This window comes from Ochotona curzoniae, unplaced genomic scaffold (assembly GCF_017591425.1).
Source record: "Ochotona curzoniae isolate NIBS_2020 unplaced genomic scaffold, NIBS_Ocur_1.0 scaffold_3223, whole genome shotgun sequence".
NCBI classification, from domain to species: domain Eukaryota; kingdom Metazoa; phylum Chordata; class Mammalia; order Lagomorpha; family Ochotonidae; genus Ochotona; species Ochotona curzoniae.
The window spans coordinates 6,856,990-6,876,194 of NW_024467108.1; the positions used below are offsets into that span (position 1 = coordinate 6,856,990).

At 40.1% G+C, this 19,205-nt stretch overlaps 1 protein-coding gene across 4 annotated transcripts in view; it reads right to left on the minus strand.

Moving 5' to 3' along the window:
• RSF1 (remodeling and spacing factor 1) overlaps positions 1 to 19,205 on the minus strand; it is a 123,531-nt gene that overhangs the window by 21,086 nt on the left and 83,240 nt on the right. For all 4 annotated transcript variants that reach the window (XM_040964222.1, XM_040964219.1, XM_040964220.1 and 1 more), the window contains exons 6-11: positions 17,074 to 18,839; positions 15,282 to 15,488; positions 9,075 to 9,179; positions 7,951 to 8,030; positions 3,697 to 3,751; positions 2,698 to 2,807 (exon numbers count right to left, since the gene is read on the minus strand). In XM_040964222.1, coding sequence (XP_040820156.1) covers positions 2,698 to 2,807; positions 3,697 to 3,751; positions 7,951 to 8,030; positions 9,075 to 9,179; positions 15,282 to 15,488; positions 17,074 to 18,839 — 2,323 coding nt within the window. The remainder of the gene's footprint in view (positions 1 to 2,697; positions 2,808 to 3,696; positions 3,752 to 7,950; positions 8,031 to 9,074; positions 9,180 to 15,281; positions 15,489 to 17,073; positions 18,840 to 19,205) is intronic.

A 19,205-nucleotide genomic window follows, 5' to 3' on the forward strand; every position in this document is an offset into this window, starting at 1 on the left:
GCTTAGGTAACCTAAGGGATAAGTTAATTTACCAAAAATTATGCAAAATTTGGAATTATGGCTTGGGTGAATGTTTATAGATGCATTAAGTAACCTTTAAAACTGTTCCTCATTACCCAGCTTGCAAGTACTCAATAGTCATAATTGGTCATGGCTACCAAAGTGGACATCGAGAAGATGCAACATCACAGTAATTTTCAAGATTTATATATTTTTATTGGAAAGGCAGATCAGATTTACAAAGAGAATGAGAGACAGAGAGAAAGATCTCCCATCTGTTGGTTTAGTTCCGAAGTGGCCATAACAGCTGGATCTGAGCCGATCTTAAGCCAGGAGCCTGGGGCTTCTTCCAGGTCTCCCACATGGTTACAGGGACATTTTCCACTGCTTTTCCAGGACACAAGCAGGGGGCTTGGTGGGAAACGGAGTAGAGCAACCAAGAAATGAACCAGTGTCCATATGGGATTCTGGTGCTTGCAAGGTGAGACTCTAGCCATTGAGCCATTGTGCTGGGCCATCACAGTAATTCTTATTTCAATGGATTACCAACATCAGGACTAAAAGTTGGGGGCAGCACTGTGGCACAGCAGATTAAGCTGTCTATGTGATGCCCTCATCACAGATGGGCAAGTCCCAGCTGCTTCAATTCTAATCCAGTTTTCTCCTAATTTGGCCAAGAAAATAGTAAAAGATGGTTGAGTATTTTGGGTCTTCTACCATCATGGAGAAGTAGATGGAGTTCTTGGCTCTTTGCTTCAGCCTAGCCCTGCTCTGAATACTCCAGCTATTTGGACAGCCTGGATCTCCATGTGGGTCGCCTATGTCAGTGTAGGGAACAAGACATTTGGGCCATTTTTAGCTGTTTTCCTGCACACACTGGCAGGGAACTGGATTATAAGTGGAGTAGCCAAGACTGGAACTAATGCTCATTTGTAATGTTGTCATTTCAGTGCAGGCCCAACTGCCTTGGCTAAATGTTGGCCGCAAAATTTATTTGTTTTATCACAAAGTTAGATATACAAAGAGGAGGAGAGACAGAGAGGAAGATCTTCTGTCCCATGATTCACTCCCCTAGTGAGCACAACGGCCAGTGCTACACTGATCCAAAGCCAGGAGTCAGAAAATTCTTCCAGGTCTCCAACGCGGGTGCAGGATCCCAAGGCTTTGAGCCGTCCTCGACTGCTTTCCCAGGCCACAAGCATGGATTGAAAGCAGGGTTTCCAGGATTAGAACAGGTGCCCATATGGGATCCCTGCACATTCAAGGTGAGGACTTTAGCAGCTAGGCCATGGTGCCGGGCCAAAATTAAATTTTGTAAAGGTTATTTAGTATCTAAATTATCACTAACGATGTATCATTACTTGGTTAAAACAGTTTCTTTCCAATCCTTTAGTAGCTGCTATGGTATGAAAAACAGTTCTGTAGTTGTAGTCTGATTTTTTTCAGAATAAATTCCTGAGAAAATACAAATGTGCAAATCTATTCCTCATGGTAGAATAAGATACAGACACAGCCCACATACAGTTAAATGAAAACCGCCTTTGCACCGATGGCATATTGGAGTGGAAAAGTATCAAAACAATTTATTTGAGTAGCCACTGGTTTCTAACCCAAAGGAACTTTCTAAAATGTCTGAATCAGAGACAGTTGAATTATATCAGTAAGAAAGAAATATCACACTCTCACATGGATGACATGACTGAAACTCCTGGCTTCAGCCTGGCGCAGTCGGGGCTGTTGCGGCCATGTGGGGAATGAACCAACAAATGGAAGATCACTCTATGTCTCTCCCCACCCCTTCTGTGCAATTTAAACATGAAATACATAATTACTTAAAAATAATAATGAAATAAAGCAAAAAAAGGGAACAAATCCTTATCTCAAGAGCTATAAAAATTTGACAAAGGATGTCAAATACAAAAAGGTAGCATAAGCAGCGTTCACTTAGAAATGATTAAATATGTGATTAAGTTATTTAACTACTCCTAGCAGTTACTTAAAGCAGCCACAACTGGGGCCAGCTTGCTGGCACACTGTATTAGCCTATGGCACTGACATCCGCCAAGACCATGAATGGGATTTCTTTTTTCTCTACTTCCAGTCCAGCCCCATGTAAATGTGCACAGAAAAGCAGCTGTGAAGATGGCTGAGTGCCTCAGTCTTTGCCATGGAAGTGAGTGCCTCGGGCAGGGTTCCAGGCTCAAGTATCTAACCCCCCACCCCTAAGCACCGGCTCCCATACGGGTAACAGTTCATGTCCTGGCTGCTCCACTTCCCATGCAGTTCCCAGCTTGTGGCCTACGAAAGCAGTGGCGGATAGACCAAGGCCTTAGGTTCCTGGATCCATGTGGGACAAACAGAATAAGTACCCGAATTAACATGGCCCCTGTTTTGGCCATTGCAACCATTGAGGAGGGGTAAGCCAGTGGATAGAAGACCTCCCTCTATCTCTACCTTTCTCTCTGTTTACTTTAACTTTGACTCTGAAGGAAAACAAATCAATCTTTAAAAACAGGATTATCCATGTAGGTTATATACAAACATTGTGTCACTTTATATGGATTAGCCTATCTTTGGAACACCAAAGAACATTTATTAGCACCCAGGTAGAAAAAGCATACAACAGTTGGCCATGCTGTCACAGTATAGAAACATTCTATACTCTTTCCCTTAGAACCACTCCCATATATTTCATACCTGTAACTAATACATTTCCGTGTTCTTGTTGATCTCCTTTCCAGTAAGTTAACTTTGGTCTTTTTAGAATCTTTTTTCTTTTCTTCTTGATCTTCGGAAAAATCCGGTTCCTTTAAAAAAAATACTAAATTGGTGGGTATGACAGAACAAAGTTTCTTTGAGTTTACAATTTGGTATTCTCCATCTAGGGTGCACATTTGAAAACGTAAAGTTTGAGATGATCTGCCTGCCCAAAACCTATAAAATATGTAAATTTTAACACACTGATTAAAAACAGAATGCTGGTGATAGAAACACTTTTGTATTAAAATCCACAGTTTCATAAGTTTACAAATACCTGCTTTAAAACAGTCAATAATTAAATCTGAAATATTATTTATGTTCAGTGAATGAAATAATCTATACAAAGGGGGATATGATGCTGAAGGAAAGTAACTGAACAGGTTAAGCCTGGGACTCGAGTATGAGTGATATTGCTTCTGACATGGAAGGAAATTTCTTCATAATACAAGCACTTGCACTTATGAGATATCTTTGTGTACTCTAAACTAGACTAAATAAACTCAACTGCTTTGCTGGAAGTTTTAACTGGAATTTTAATAATCTCCAAAATAGACTATTAAAAATCAAATCTCATTTAATCATTTATTCTTCAGCTATTATTAACAGCAAATGAAAAACAAAAAAATAAATGATGCAATTTAGGGTCAAAATAATGGAACATACAGTCCAAGCAGATCAACTATATAAATTTATAGGTTAGGGGGAGTTACCTGTACAGCTTGAATTTCAATCATGAGATTACACACAGATTCTTTGAGGCTTGAAGTTATTTTAATAAAAATCACTGCACTATTATATTAATATAATTAGTTAATAATATAATTATAGTAATTCTACAATCAACATTATACTGTTTCAACTATTCATATTATATTAACGCAGGTCAAATTTTCAAATAATTATCTCCTTTAAAAATCTTGCAAATCAGGAAGTTACCTGTGGAGGAATGATGTTTTCAATACTGATACCAACATACACCAAGCGTTCTTTCCTTTGGGGAAAACAGAAACACAAAACATGAGATATGTTCAAATGAAATTGTTATGAAAATATTACTAATGCAAGCAATAGTAAAATTGCAATTTCATGGTAACAACACAGCCTGTAGTTAGCTGCTCCCCATTTGACATGTTTGGTGAAAGGGAAGCACAAAATATCCACATGATATGAAAACTCTTAATTTTAGAAATAAGTTATGCTGGTGAAATAAAACCTACAGTTGAAATAGAAAAGGAAGCATTGTGAAGAGTCAGGCCATGACTCCTTGGTGATTTATTAAACAAGCAAGGCATCATTAATTAACAGAATTCTGACACATTGTTCACTAATCTTTCCCCCTTTACTTGTAAACACTCTTTAGTTATAGATGGAAATAAATTTAATCTTCCCTACAGGAAGAAAATAATATATACCAGTAGCTGGATACCTGAGTGTTGATGTCGCTGTCCTGCAAAGTCTTGCTTGTGTACACAACAATCCCACAGATATTGGTTATAAAGTTATTCAATAAAAAACTTACATGTAACAAAATAATAAAATGATTGTTACCAAATAATAAAAGTATCACATTCTTAATGAATTAGTAACTAAGATTAGGTCCGAAAGTGTGTCAGGCTTGGGAATCCACAGGTAAATGAGATATGGTTCCTGCCTCATAATTATTTAATAGTAACCTCAGACTTTTATTAACATGTGTAACTTAAACATGAAAATGGTATGGATTCATTCGTCAAAAGAACTGAGAAGTCTGGGATCCTAAAGGCAGGAATAGTTTTTCTAATCCTAGGAAAAGATAAGTCATCTGTTATATACATTATCGAGCTCACAGATCACATTTGGCCCATCACTTTACCTATACCAACAACCACACTCCTTTAAAAAAAGTTCAGGTATCTTAGACTCTGACTTCTATTGGAAATTCAAATTCACTTGCAGGTTCTCTTCCTTATCCATCTTGATTCCAGCAGGACGTCTACCAGTGCCCATATCCTATAAACCATCTGTCATTCCCTTCTTACCCTTACTTTCCCCAAGACTCCATGCTCTACCATTAGAAATACTACTTTACCTAACTTCCAAACTCCTTGTCTCTGTCACTCCTTCACTCTACTGTATTACTGGAAAAAAATTCTACCTCTGATTAAATCCAACTTACTGTTATGTAAAACATTTTGAAATCCCTGCATCAGAGGGATGTTTAAAAAGCTAATCTTGAAAAAACTATACACACATTTCAGACTTTTTGCAGCTCTCTGTATTTCCTCACGCTGAAAGCATAGCCTAAAGTAGGAATGAGTAAATGTTTAAGGGTTAAGTAAGTTAAATGAGGGAAAATAATGGCAACAAGGGGCAAAAAGCTTTTGTACTATAATGAACAGGGGAAGGCGCTAAGCTGCTAGGAGGAGGGACAGAAGAGTGGTTTCACAGAGTTTCAAAAAGAATGAATAAAAATTCTACTACCAACAGATAAATTCACTTAGAATTCAGTGACTATCTACCTCAGAAATGTACATATTTTGCTGTTAGATGCTCCTAAGAATCAGGTGTTCAAGAGCTTTAAGTAACAAACACTAGCAACAATTCACTAGCTATTGGTGTTGTGCCACACTGGTTTTCATGTTACAGTAACTTTGTTCACCTTTTTATGACACAGTCTCTCCTGGACTCTGTGATGGATCTAAAAATACATAACTACAGATGTTCCCTTAGGGGATGATATTTACGAAAGGGAATAAGAGGAGGAAAAAAGCAATAACCACTAAATGGGAGATAAATAATATAAGCAAATGTTGTGGCCTATTTTAATAAATTCCTAAAATGTAAAGTATTTTATAGTTGCAGTGGCATATCTTACAGTATATGAGGCCATTATAAATATTTTTGACTAACCCTTTCCAAACAGAGAGTATCAACATCATATGCCTTTGAAGAACAAGTACATGTAATTTGAATATTAGACAGAAATTCTCTCTCTCTCTCTCTCTCTCACACACACACACACACACACACACACACACACGTATTTCAGAGGTAAGAGACACAGACATTAGAAAATGAGCTCTCATCTGCTGGATGACTCTGAATTCTGACAATGGCTGGGACTGGATGGCTTAAGCCAGAGCAGGAAGTTCAATCCAGGTCCCTGAAGTGGGTGGTAGAAGCCTAGGTGAGTGATCACCAGTCTTACCATTGACAAGCAGCTGAGAAGCACCAAGCTAGCAACTGAACCTAGGTACTATGAGCTGCGATGTGGGCGTCTCAACTGCTGTATGAACTTTTGCTTAACTGTCAGTCCCCTCAACTTTCGTTAGTTTATATACTTGGCTATTAAAATATATTCATTTTCAGGCCCTTGCTAGGTGAGTTCATTAGCTATCTTTACTGCTAATTCAAATCAGCATCAAAATTTTTTTTAGCTGTCAGAGGACAGGCAAATTTGACAAAGTGTTAAGGAAAAGGAAGGTCCAAGGATTGTGATTTCATCTGAAGCACCTTTACTTAGACTTTCCATAGTCAAAATTCTGCATGTCCAAATAGTGCCAATAATTGCATACATCTGAAAATGTCCTAGGGATGATCCTGCAAATATTTTAAACACAGATGTTCATTAAAAACAACAACAACAACAACAACAAAAAATCCACACCAGGCCTATTAAAATAAAAAATATTTAGACAATCGATTTTTAAAAGAGTCATGTGTTTTAATTCCAAGTCATTAGCTTGCTTTAAGTTAAATAGCACTGATTATAAACAGACTGCCCACATGAAATAATAAAAAATAAAACCCAACTCAACCCAGCACACATTCTGGGAGTTGGAGCCATGTCTAAAGTTCACCCTTAGGGTAAAGTGAGTGGAAACAGACACTGAATTAAAGAAGTGTAGCAGAGAGTACCAAGGCCAATTAGGAAATGACTTTGAGTATACACATTGGTATTAAATCTGACATAATCCTGTGAAACTCTTCTCCAAAGTCTCCATTTAATCACAACGACTACCCTTGTTAAGGTCTCTGAAACTACCGCAGCACCCCCTACTCATACTCCTTCTTGCTATTACCAGAGCAATATTCTGATGGCTTCCTCACAACCTATTGAATAAGTCAAATAGCCAGCAAGGTTTGTAAGGCCGTTCATAATCTGGACTCACTGCTTCCCAAGGACTCTCGCTCCTCAACATTCTTGCATTGGCCCACTTAGCTGCCACTTGCATTTCTCTTCATTTTCACCCATATGACCCCAATTCCTAAGAGAACCTAAATGCTATCCCACATATTATTATGAATCTGCTTCAAGTTTTCTGTTCTATTATATCATTGGTTCATGGGTCTGTATTGAGTGTTAAGTATCATGTAAGTAGGAACTCTGTCCTATTCTTTTTCCAGTTTGGCACAGGGTAGGTGCAAATGAATGGCAGAAATCAGACTTATTAGGTAAAAGTAACAAATACAAACATAATGTCCAAATTCTGAAACAAGTTTTAAAGATGGTTTTACATTTTTAAAGCAAGCCTGACTTCCTCTAAGAAGCCTATTCTAACTGTGTCAGGCCCCACTGTTATGGCCTATTGAAGAGGGAGGCATCTCTTAAAGACACAGACCAGCCTTAAAATATTCTGATTCCATCAGTGTTAATTCTGCCCACCCAAAGAAATGACATTGGGTAACCAAACCATGGATGAGGTTTCATAGTTTTCTTATATTTGCTACAGTGCTTAGGTAGAGGGTTCTCTGATAATTGTGCAATATTAATTCATAGCAGCGGTGGGCAAAGTTTTCTGTAAAAGGGCAGATAAAAAAAAATACTGCAACCTTGGCGGGTCACAGTGTCTCTGGGGAACATCGTATTCTGTTGCTATAGGTCAGAAGCAGACACACACAGCACAGAAACCTGTGAAACAAAAGGAGCAAACAAAAAGAGCAAAACTGATGTTGCAGGAAAAAGTCATTTTATGGACAATGAAATTTTAACATATCATGATTTTCATGGGACAGGTATCTAGTGTTGACTCTTTTTAACCATTGAGACATACAAACCATTCTTAAGGAGTATAAAAACAACTGCATGCCAAATGTGCCTACAGCTTGGTTTTTCCGATCCCAGCTTTAAATTGATGCGCTCACCTATACTATAAGATGAATCTGTTGTCAAATTTCCAGATAAAACATTAACACCCATTTCTGAAATACCTTCGTTCAGCACGCTCCTTCTTCTTTAAGGCCACATCCAAATCTTGCAACTGTTCCTCTAATTTTTCACACAAGAGTTTCTGAGGGAGCAAAACATATGTCATTTTAATACCTTTCTACAATCAGTTATGATGTATACATTCAGGTCACGAGTATTGCACTATACAGTCAATGAACAGAAACCTTTCCCTGTGTCTGATAAAGACAGAGTTCAACAGTCAATGAACAAAAGATGTATTTTTAAAATAAATTACCCCTAATAGCTTTGCCAAAACAAAATATAAGACAAAAAACCATCCTTAGGCCTATATCGCTGGCAGCAATTCATTTTTAAATTAGCATGTGATTTAACACTATATGTAACACTAACTACATTGTTTCTATATTAAGCATATATATATATTTGCATAATAAAATACAGGGGCAAAACGATGTAAATAATGTACGGTACAATGCCACATGGCATTGGACCAAAACAGAGATGAAAAATGTAACTAATCAAATTCTGCTAAGTCCATTTGACTGAAGAAATACATCAAAATGGTTTTTATTTCATGTACTCTTTTTTTTTAAGGGTTTATGGGTTCTTTAACATTCATTTTTATTTATCTGAAAGGCAGAGAGACAGCGAGAGGGAGCTAGACAAAGATCTCCCACCTTGTGTTTGAATCCTACAGTCTCTGAAATAGCTGAGTCTGCTCAGCACCGAGAGGAGTTGGTACACCTATCAGGGCTCAGCACCCGTTAACAAAGGAAAAGAGAAACAGAGACAGAGGATGACACAAAGTGATGTTTCCCTATCTACATCTCAACCTCCTGCTCCTTGTGCTTCTGAGAAATCAGGGGTAGGTGCAAAGAGGTAAGTTCATGAACACAGATGCCTGCAAAAAAGCAAAGGAAGACCTAAAAGATATTAATAAAAGAACATCAAATGGCGGATGATGCCGAAGCAATAGGAGGCCTGGGAAGCACCCTCCCCCCAAAAAACGGCATGACTTCTAACAAGTAGCAGACATTTTAAAAAAGCTGCTTTGAAGAGTGAAGTTTTTTTTTTTTAAAGTGATAATTAAAAGGTATCATCAGTTTTAATAGAAAACCAGAGGCTGGCTGGGGGCTGGGCATACATGTTGGCAAGGCGGGCAGAACCACTCTCCGTCAGGGATGATCATCAGAGGAGGGCGAAGACAAGCAGTGTGGTATCCACTGTCACAGGAGTCACACAGGAGGATCTGAAAGAAAAAGACACAAGTCAACCCAGCTCAACTACTCATGTTCAAGGATTCCTACTGTTAAGAGACAAACATTGCAACACTTCTTAGGACTCTACTGCAAAGCTAATGCATAAAATACTGTGGATAATTACAAACTTACATCAGTTTCAAAAAAATATAAAAGAACAAAAATTTTTCAAAACTAAGAAAATGTTTTGTCTTCAACTGTACTTATTTTGATTTATTTGAAAGGAAAAAACAAGAGTCAGAGAAAGAGACATCTTCCATGCATTAATTTACTCTTCATAGGCCCACGAATTCCAGAGTTGGGAATTAGATTCGGGGGTCCCATAAGGGTGGTGGGGAACCAAGCACTGGAAGGATCACATGCTGCGTCTAAGGGTATGCTTTTGCAGGAAGCTAGACTGAAAGCAGAAGCACACTGGCATGGGACGCCGGCTCCTGACAAAGGAATTTAATTCTTATACTGCCCACTAAAAAATGTTAAGCTACCCGAGCTGGTGCGATGGCCATACTAGCTAATCCACCACTTGCATTCACTGATATCCCATATGGGCATTGGTTGTGTCCCTGTTGGCTCCACTTCCCTTCCAGCTCCCTGCTTGTGGCCTTGAGAAAGCAGCTGAGGATGGCCCAAAGGCTTGGGATCCTGTAGCTGCATGGGAGACAGGGAAGAAGCTTCTAGCTCTGGATGGGCTCGGCTCCAGCCAGTATTCTTGGTTCCTTATCCCATGAAAACTCAAAAAGGGAAAGGACTGAGGTATAGAAAAGGAATGGGCCTGTATTCAGAAGGCTGCTGCCCTACGACAAAGACCACTAACAACTGATCGGAAGGTTGTATGCTCATGGCTATTTCAATCTAAGATGATCAGATTCATAAAATGTAACACAGCATATGCTTCAATGCCTAACGTTAAAAAGGAGAATCTCTAAAAATAATCTTAGAATTCTGGAGGATTTTTTCCCCATGAAATTTTCATGTATCCTTCATGCAGTTTTCACAATGTTAATATCTCATCTAATTAATGACATTTACCTTAGCCAAGATATAGACACATATATGTGTATATATGTCTCTATATTTTAAAAAAAGGTTTACTTATTTTTATTGGAAAGTCAGATTTACAGAGAGAAGGAGTGATAGAAAAATCTTCCATTTGCTGGTTTGCTTCCCAAATGGCCACAAGGATTAGAACTTGGATGATCAGAAACCAGGAGCCAGGAGCTTCTTTTGGTTCACCCATGTGGGTGCAGGTCCCAAGACCTTGGGCCATGCTTAACTGCTTTCCAAGGCCACAAGCAGGGAGCTGGAAGGGAAGTAGAGAAGCCAGGATATGAACCATTGCCCTTATGGGATCCTGGCAGATGCAAGACGAGAAGTTTAGCTACTAGGCCTGAGCACGTAAGCCAAAATATTAACATGAATATAACATAAAGGCTTACAAAAATTTTCACTTCTTCAGATTCTGAATCCTAGATACCATCTTGTATCTAATCATGTTTCATTAGTTTCATCTGATATGTAGCAGTTTCTTGGTCTTTGTGTATCATGTCTTTGAGTCTGAAGAGTATTAATTAGATACTAGACAGTCCCCGAGTTCAGGTTAGTTCATTATTTTCCCATCACTACACTGGGGTTATAGTTTTTGGAGACAAATAATACAGAGGTGAACAATCCTGCTCAACGCAGCATATCAGGGGGTTTATGATGCCAATACAACTTACTACTGGTAAGTAGTAAGGCTCAAAGCCTTGGGACCCTGCAACTGCGTGGTAGACATGGATAAGTTCCTGGATCCAGGCTTCGGATCGGCATAGCATGGGCTGTTGAACTCACTTGGGGAGTGAATCATCAGACAGAAGATCTTCCCCTCTGTCTCTCCTCCTCTCTGTATATCTCACTTTCCAATAAATAAATAAATCTTAAAAAAAAAAAAAACAGCCTGAAGCTGACCGGTATTTGCATATCAAAAGGCTGACCTTGCAGGACTGGCTTAGCCAAGTCCCATCCCCCTAAAACAGCAGAGCAGAGGCATCCCCTACCTGCTCCAAGGACACTTTGTTGATAAAGCCCTGGGGAGAATTTCAGGAATTCCATGCCCAGTAGTATCTCAGGGAAGGACAAGGAGAAAAGGAAGGCCCAAAGACATCCAAGAAACCCTAGCCCAAAGCAGGCTGGGGGCTCAGGTCTCCTCCCACACAGCAGTGACTCAGGCGAACTCAGTAAACTGAGCCTCTTTTATGAAATTCAGGCACCTTGCTTTCCACTCTGCCTCACATCTGAATGCTTTCTGGTGTGAAGACAACCACCTCTGAGCAGCCTCTCCAATAATCCTACAGAGTGGGTCAGCAGAGAACTAGAGCAGTTCTGAGGCAATCTGCACCTCCAAATGTCATCTGTATTTTTTCCTGGGTTGTTACCTTGTTACTGGCAACCAAAAACTCTTTGCCAAAATTTTATGGAGACAAAGGCTAGCACACTAAACCAGGAAGCATATTCTACAACAGTTTGAGGCCGAGTTATCTTCTTTCAAGGCCCTCTTGGCACTCCCTGCCATGCCTGACCACCCAGTGTCTGTTTACTGTCCCTCTCTGTTGGCTCGAATGTCAGGAACTAGGGGGAATTTTTCTTCTATTCAGGTGAGTAGCCTTAATGTTTTTTGCTTTTGATTTCTGTTTTGCTTGCTTGGCTTGGGGGCTTTGTGAACTCCAGGCCTGATAGTTTACTTGAACCTGACAGGTCTCCTAGGCAGAGCACTCCTCAGGAAGGAGGCCCTGGGGTGCTTGTTAGGTAAGACTTGCTCACTATCCCAACAGACCACCAGTTTGTACTGTTTTAAAGTTACTTGCATCGGGGCCTGGCGCAGTGGCGCAGTGGTTAAGGTCCTCACCTTGCACGCCCCGGGATCCCATATGGGCGCCTGTTCTATCCCAGCAGCCCCGCATCCCATCCAGCTCCCTGCCTGTGGCCCGGGAAAGCAGCAGAGGACAGCCCAAAGCCTTGGGACCCTGCACCCGCGTGGGAGACCAAGAAGAGGCTCCTGGCTTCGGATCGGCATAGCATCGGCCGTTGCACTCACTTGGGGAGTGAATCATCGGACGGAAGAACTTCCTCTCTGTCTCTCCTCTCTGTATATCCGCCTTTCCAATGAAAAAAATAATAAAAATAAATCTTTAAAAAAAAAGAAAGTTACTTGCTTCAAACCCATCAATAGAAGCCTACCAACTTGCTCTTTTTAAAACTTAACAGTTAAACTGACCGATCATGACGCTGAAATTGTGCGGAACTGGCCTGAAATGTGTAAAAATTCTGTGCTGTCCAACTTCGGTCCTTCTTCTGGCCTGCTGGTACTATGGCTACTACTGCTGCTGTCATGTCCCCAGTCCCGCTGAGCTGGGTGATGGCTGGCAGCCTAGGTTAATCTGAGTAAACCGCCCTTATGCGTTTGCATCAACTTCAGACTCCTGATGATTTCTGGGGATCTCAAAATTCTGGGCATAATACAGGCAAGGCCCAAGACCTGGTTTCAGTCAGCCATTCCTGCTAAAGAGTGTCAAAGACCTCAATTCCCATCTCTATCAGCACTTTAAAAAGTTCTGGCAAAAACAAATTCTCTTAACCTGTTGTTTCTACCATGTTTTTCAAATATCTTAGTTTTTGCTACAGATTATCAAATGTGGGATTCTAGGGGATACCAGCCTTGTTTTAACCTGTATGCCACAATCAAGGCCTCTGAAAGGTTTTTTTTTTTTTTAAAGATTTTATTTATTTTTACAGGAAAGTCAGATATACAAAGAGGAAGAGAGACAGAGAGGAAGATCTCCAGTCCAATAATTCATTCCCCAAATGACCATAACATCAGGAGCTGAGCTGATTCTAAGCCAGGAGCCAGGAGTCTTTCCTGGGACTCCAAGCTGGGTTCAGGGTCCCAAGGCTTTGGGCCATCTTTGACTGCTTTCCCAGGGCAAAGCAGGAGCTGGACAGGAAGCAGGGCTGCAGGGATATGAACCAGCGCCTATGTGGAATCCTGGCGCATTCAAGGCAAGGACTTTAGCAGCTAGGCTACTGTACCAGGCCTGTCTCTGAAGGTTTTTTCCCTTCTAAGTTACAACATTTTTCCTGAGATTTTCAGCATCTAACTAAAAAAAAAAAAAAAAAAGAGTGAACCATGAGATGGAAGACTCCCTCCTACTCTTACTTTCTTGTTTCTCAAATCTTTCAATGAGTTTCTCTTTGGAGGTACTGAAGATTAAGTTAGGATGTGAACTGAAGGAAACAAAGGAGTGGGGGAAGATACTGTTATCTGCTGATTTAAACCCAGAAGCACGGGCTGACCTATCCTCTAGGAGTTTTATCAGAGGATATATCCTGAATGTTAAGTTGCTTCTCGGAGGAAGAGAGTAGTACTCATGGATGCTCTTTCCTTGCTCTTAAGACCAGGGCTTGGGCAGGCCCAAGACAGGGAGTCAGACTGCTTTCCTGTGCCCACATTCTTGCTCACAAACCTCCCTTTGCAAACCTCTTCCAGAGACTTACACGTTCTGGCACTAAGGGTTAACCTCTACCTCCTCTCCCTCACGCTCCACCTGAGGAGGGGACTATAAGGAGTCCCTGTAGGGTCTTCCCACAGCGAGTTCCTACTCCTGCTGGGGACAGGAAGCTTTAGGAGCCACTTGGAAACTGCTGTGATGTCTTTCCACACTCTGGGTGAGATAAGAAAAGGGAAGAAGCTACTTGATTTGCTCAACACTATTATGCAAGTAGTTTCTGAAATTCTAACCCATACCATGAGGAAAGTGATAAAACAGAAACCTTTCTCCCTTCTTCACAGAATGTATTAGCACTTACTTCTCATTCCCAGAGTATATTTCAGTACTAAGTAGTACTAGCATTGCACTTTAGTTACATGGTGAGGAGTTACAAGGGTTAATAGGCTCTAAGGAAAGACTCCTGAGGAAGTGAGACAGGGGCAAGGTCCATGCCAAGTATGAGGAAGAAAACACTGCTTTTCCTGGCTTTCGGAATTTATTAGATAGGCTCAGAAATGTACCCTGACCCAGGGATAAGCAGAGACCCATAGATTGCTGACTGGACATAAATTGTTTCTTTTCCTTCCTTCCAGCCTCCTCCTCCTCCTTCTTAAAAAAAACAAAAAAAATTGAAAAATTAGATCTGCAGAGAAAAGGAAACAAAGAGATCTTTTATTAGCTGGTACATTTCCTAAATGGTCACAACTGCCGAGCTGAGCTGATCTGAAGCCAGGAGCTTTCTCCAGTTCGCCCACGTAGGTGCAGGGTCCCAAGGACTTGGGCCATCCTCTGCTGCTTTCCCAGGTCATAGCCAAGGAGTTGGATAGGAAACGGAGCAGCCAGGACTTAAGCTGGCACTGTTATGGGACACTAGCATTGCAAGGTGAAGGATTGTCTGTTGAGTCACTGTGCCAGCCACTGGATATAATCTGTATTCCGGCCACCTTGATTGATTGTTACCCCTGTCTTCTTGATTGCAAGGGCAGGCACATCACAGCTGATAGAGAAAACATCCATAACTAAATCAGGTAAGATGAAAGCAGGAGTCTGATGCTTAACCTCCCTGAAACTGGGTTATTAACTGAGAAACATAAAGAAAGGTTAGGGCCCGGCGCGGTGGCGCAAGTGGTTAAAGGTCCTCGCCTTGCACGCCCGGGATCCCATATGGGCACCGGTTCTAATCCCAGCAGCCCCGCTTCCCTTCCAGCTCCCTGCCTGTGGCCTGGGAAAGCAGTTGAGGACAGCCCAAAGCTTTGGGAACCTGCACCCGCGCGGGAGACCAAGAAGAGGCTCCTGGCTTTGGATCGGCATAGTATCGGCCCGTTGCGCTCACTTGGGGAGTGAATCATCGGACGGAAGATCTTCCTCTCTGTCTCTCCTCTCTGTATATCCGCCTTTCCAATGAAAAAATAATAAAAATAAATCTTTAAAAAAAAAAAGGTTATGTTGCAGCACCATAAGCCCTGTGCAGTATTTGAAAATTCAAGTCACGACCCAGCGTAGAAGGCTGCTTCCAGTACCCACTGCACACCTATACATAAATGCTGTTAATCTACTGTAAGCACGTACGAGTTCAGGATGGTTTGGGAGGCCACACTTTTTGCAAGGTTCATCATCATCTGCAACAATGGCTTCTTCACTCCCCTTCTCCTCTTCCTCTTCTGAAGCTGCAGATGACTTTTCACTGTCAGACCCTTCACTCTCATCATTACTGGAGTATTTCCACCTGCCGCGTGTTCGAGAACCAGTCCATCGAACTTTGCCTTTGGGTTTTACCTTGTATAAAACAAAAAGTTGGGATAATTCCATGTAAGAATTTTTTGTTGCAATACACAATGTCTGATTACAGGTCCACTGATGGATATTTTAGTCAAGATACAAGGAAAAAAATGTAAATTATTACATTCTCATCACCAACATCTACAATTAAATTTTAGTATATTATGAAAAGTTTTTCTGTATTTGAACTTTTAGAATATAATTATAATGACCTAGTCTGTAGAATGTGCCACCACATAACTGTGATTTATCTAATCACCTATGACATTTAGGCAGCTGTTTCCCATTTTTTCACTTTTATTAAAAATATATCCTTTTACATTTTTGCACATTTATGGATAGGATAAATTCCTTGAAGAGGATTCTGGGTCAAAGGCCATGCACATTTTAAACCTCAAAAACAGAAAGATGGATACTCACTGTGGTATACAAAATTGAAATCAAGCATTAAAGATAAATTTTAAAAGTGTTAAAGGCCAGAATTTCTACAAATAACAACTTTGACAAACTTAAAAAAAATGACAAACTAAAAATATCTCAAAGTCCACAATTTTGTTAACTGTTTTTGTCTAATTTCTCTATCTTTTCACATCTATTTATAAGTTCATTTCCATTTTATAGGTCTCCAGTAAATAAAAATATTCTAACAGAAATAAGAAAGTTCACTATTTCAAGGAATAAAGCATTACTTACAATCAACAGCTAAATTGTTTAAAAACAAAAGTAATACTTTTTAATTTATACAAACTCCCTCAGACTAATAACAACTTGTAAAAGATTCTGCTTACAAATGTGAGAAAGATTTCAAGATTCTCAAGCTTACAAACAGTATTGAAATGGGGAAAACAGGCACTCTCTCATACACTGGCAATGAGATGGCACACTAACAGGATCTTTAGGGGAGGCAATGCAACAGTGACCATCAAAACTTAAAGTACACATGCCCCTTGACCCAGGAGTTCCAATTCCAGGAGTCTATTCTAAAGAAATACTCACTCAAGTCCAAAAGCATCTTCAGTGCAGCATTGCCTGAAACAGTGAAAAATTGGAAACAACCTAAATGTCAATCAATGAGGGAGGAATTAAATAAACTGAGGTATATCCATACAATGGAGGACTATGTGTGACTAACAAAGTGTAGACTGTGTCTCTTGACAAGAATTCAGAGATACAGTGCTAAGTGAAAAGCTCTCAGGAAGATGAATACAGTTGATCCAATTTATTTTTTAAATGAGTAGGTGAATATTCATGATCATATGCTCAAATGCTGTAGAGAGGACTGGAAGGATACGAACTCCAAAGGATTAATAATGGCTATGGGGGAGTCCCATTATAAAATCCTTAGCTCTTAATGTCACAGAACAATATATTCCTATTCAGTTTATATTAGAAAAGAAAATTTAAAAGATTACAGAGTATACAACTTAATATGTGGGCATAACAATAGGGAAAATATCTCAGAGAAAGATACACTTTTTTCAGTTGTCTTCGAACGACTGTATTTTAGCTCAAAAAAATTTTTAAATTATACACTCAAAAAATTTTAATTAAAACCTATGTGTCAGAGTAGGAGAAATTTTACCTTGCTTATTTTAGAATGTGTATCTTTCTCCATTTTTTTCTGGTTTTCTTTTCTGTCTGTTTTTTGTGAAGCTGCTGACTCTTCTTCTACTTCATCCTCTCCCTCCCCTCTTTTTTTATCCGCTTTCTGGTCTCTGATTTCAGCCACTTTTGCTGTAGGCCTAGATATTCTTGGAGATCTCCTTAACGTACGACCAATATTTGTCTTCTCTTCCTCCTTTTCTGTCTTCTCTTGCTTTTGTCCTAGTTCTAGAATTTTGGGAGGAGACTCCGTCTTCTTCTTTCGACTCGATATCCTAATTGTTAACTTGATGCCCTCTTTCTGCCTTTCAGAGGTTATCTCTGTATTTTCTGTGGCAATGTTTTCTTCTTCAGGAACCAACTTATACTTGAATTTGCTTTTCTGCATAGAACCTTTTGGTTCAGAAGGCTCCTCTATGCCAGAGGTCTGGGCATTGTCTGGATTATCCATTTCCACCTTCATGGATTCTGAATCCTCTTTAAGAGCATCTGTCTTTTCCAGAGAATAACCCCCAACAGGACTTGTATTCTGGCTTTCTGCCCGTTGATTTTCAACGGCTATTTGGTCACAGTGCGATGTGGCCTTAGATGGTGAAGTTTCAGCTTTCCCTGGAGAGCCCAGTTTTTCTGATTCTAGAGTACTCCTCGGAACTTCCTCTGGTATAGGACTCAGTCTCTGCAAATCCTTATCAAAAAGAGTCCTTTTGCACTTCTCTGACTTTTCAAGACACTCCATGACAGGTGGACGGGTATCTGTCTTAGCCTTAGGAGACCTGTCTTCCACTTTCGTGGCACATGACTCAGTGGTAGATACAGCAGCTGTTATACAGAGAGCTTTTGCCAACTCAGAAGACTCAAGAGAGGTTTCCATTGCCGGCTGACCAGGCTCTTTTATTTGCCCTTTTTGATTCTGGGTCTCTGGGGTTGCCATGGCACCTCCTGTGTCTTTCCCTGCAGGGGCCCCTTCTTTCTCTTGCTCTCCTGTTTTCATATTGGTGATGACAGAACTTAGGGTCTCTGTTCCATTTCCCTCCATGACACTTTTGTCCTTAGAAGGGCTACTGTGCACATCTTCCTTTGTTTCACAGAACTTTGCTTCAATGTGTTCTGCCTTAACATTTCCAGTTACCTTTTCATCACTCACTTCTCCATTTACCATTTGCTTCCCTTCATGACACAGAGTGGTGATTGTAGAAACCCTTTTACAAGTCTCCTCTTCCTGTTTTATTTCATCTTTCAAAAACTCTTTTGTTGGAGTAACGGATTTACACAAAGTTCCTTTCACTGGACTGTCAAAGTCATCACTCAGCTTGATTTCTCTTTTTTTTAGTGGTATCTTGGCTTGCTGGTCATTTTTCAGCTTCTCTGTCTCCTCAGGAGATTTCTCTGTAATGTCTTGAGAACACTTCATGTTACAACTGAATTCGAACCTCTCGGGCTCCTGTGGCACCAGCTTCTCTGGGTTACCTTTGGTATCCTTAGGGTCTGCTCTGGAGTCATTTATTTCAACTTTAATGGGTTTGACATTTTCCTTGAAAGAATCACTTTCTTCTTTGATCATTTTTTTTTCTTCAACTTCTGGAGGAGATTTTTCTAGCTTGACTATAACTGGCAGTTTCACAAGATCTTTTTCATCTTCCCTTTCTATTTTCACAGTAGTCTCCTCTACAATATTGGCCGCAGGATGGTTTTCTGGTTTCGCTGGCTGCTCTTCACCTCTCATCTTTCCGCCTTCCTTCTGTTCCTCTACAAATCAAAACAGCTTAATTATATACATTGAAGCTTTCCAGGACACAAAATACTTTCAAGGACACAGAAGACTTACTATATATTTTTATTTGTATTATCTTTCTTAAAAGAGGCAGATTTTGTCATTGCCTATTTGATGTTAAATAATCTGCCAAAGAAATAAAGCACAACTTGCAGATATCAAAAACCGAGACTCATATTTCTGATTTTTCCTTCCAGCTTCAGAGTTCTCAATGAAGTACAGGGAGATATTTACTCAGCTCATGTAATTTAGTCACGCTCATGAAATGGCTCAAAAACACAAAACTGAAAATACTGCACACAACATTTTCAGAAGACCATATTTGTTTTATAAACTGCCAA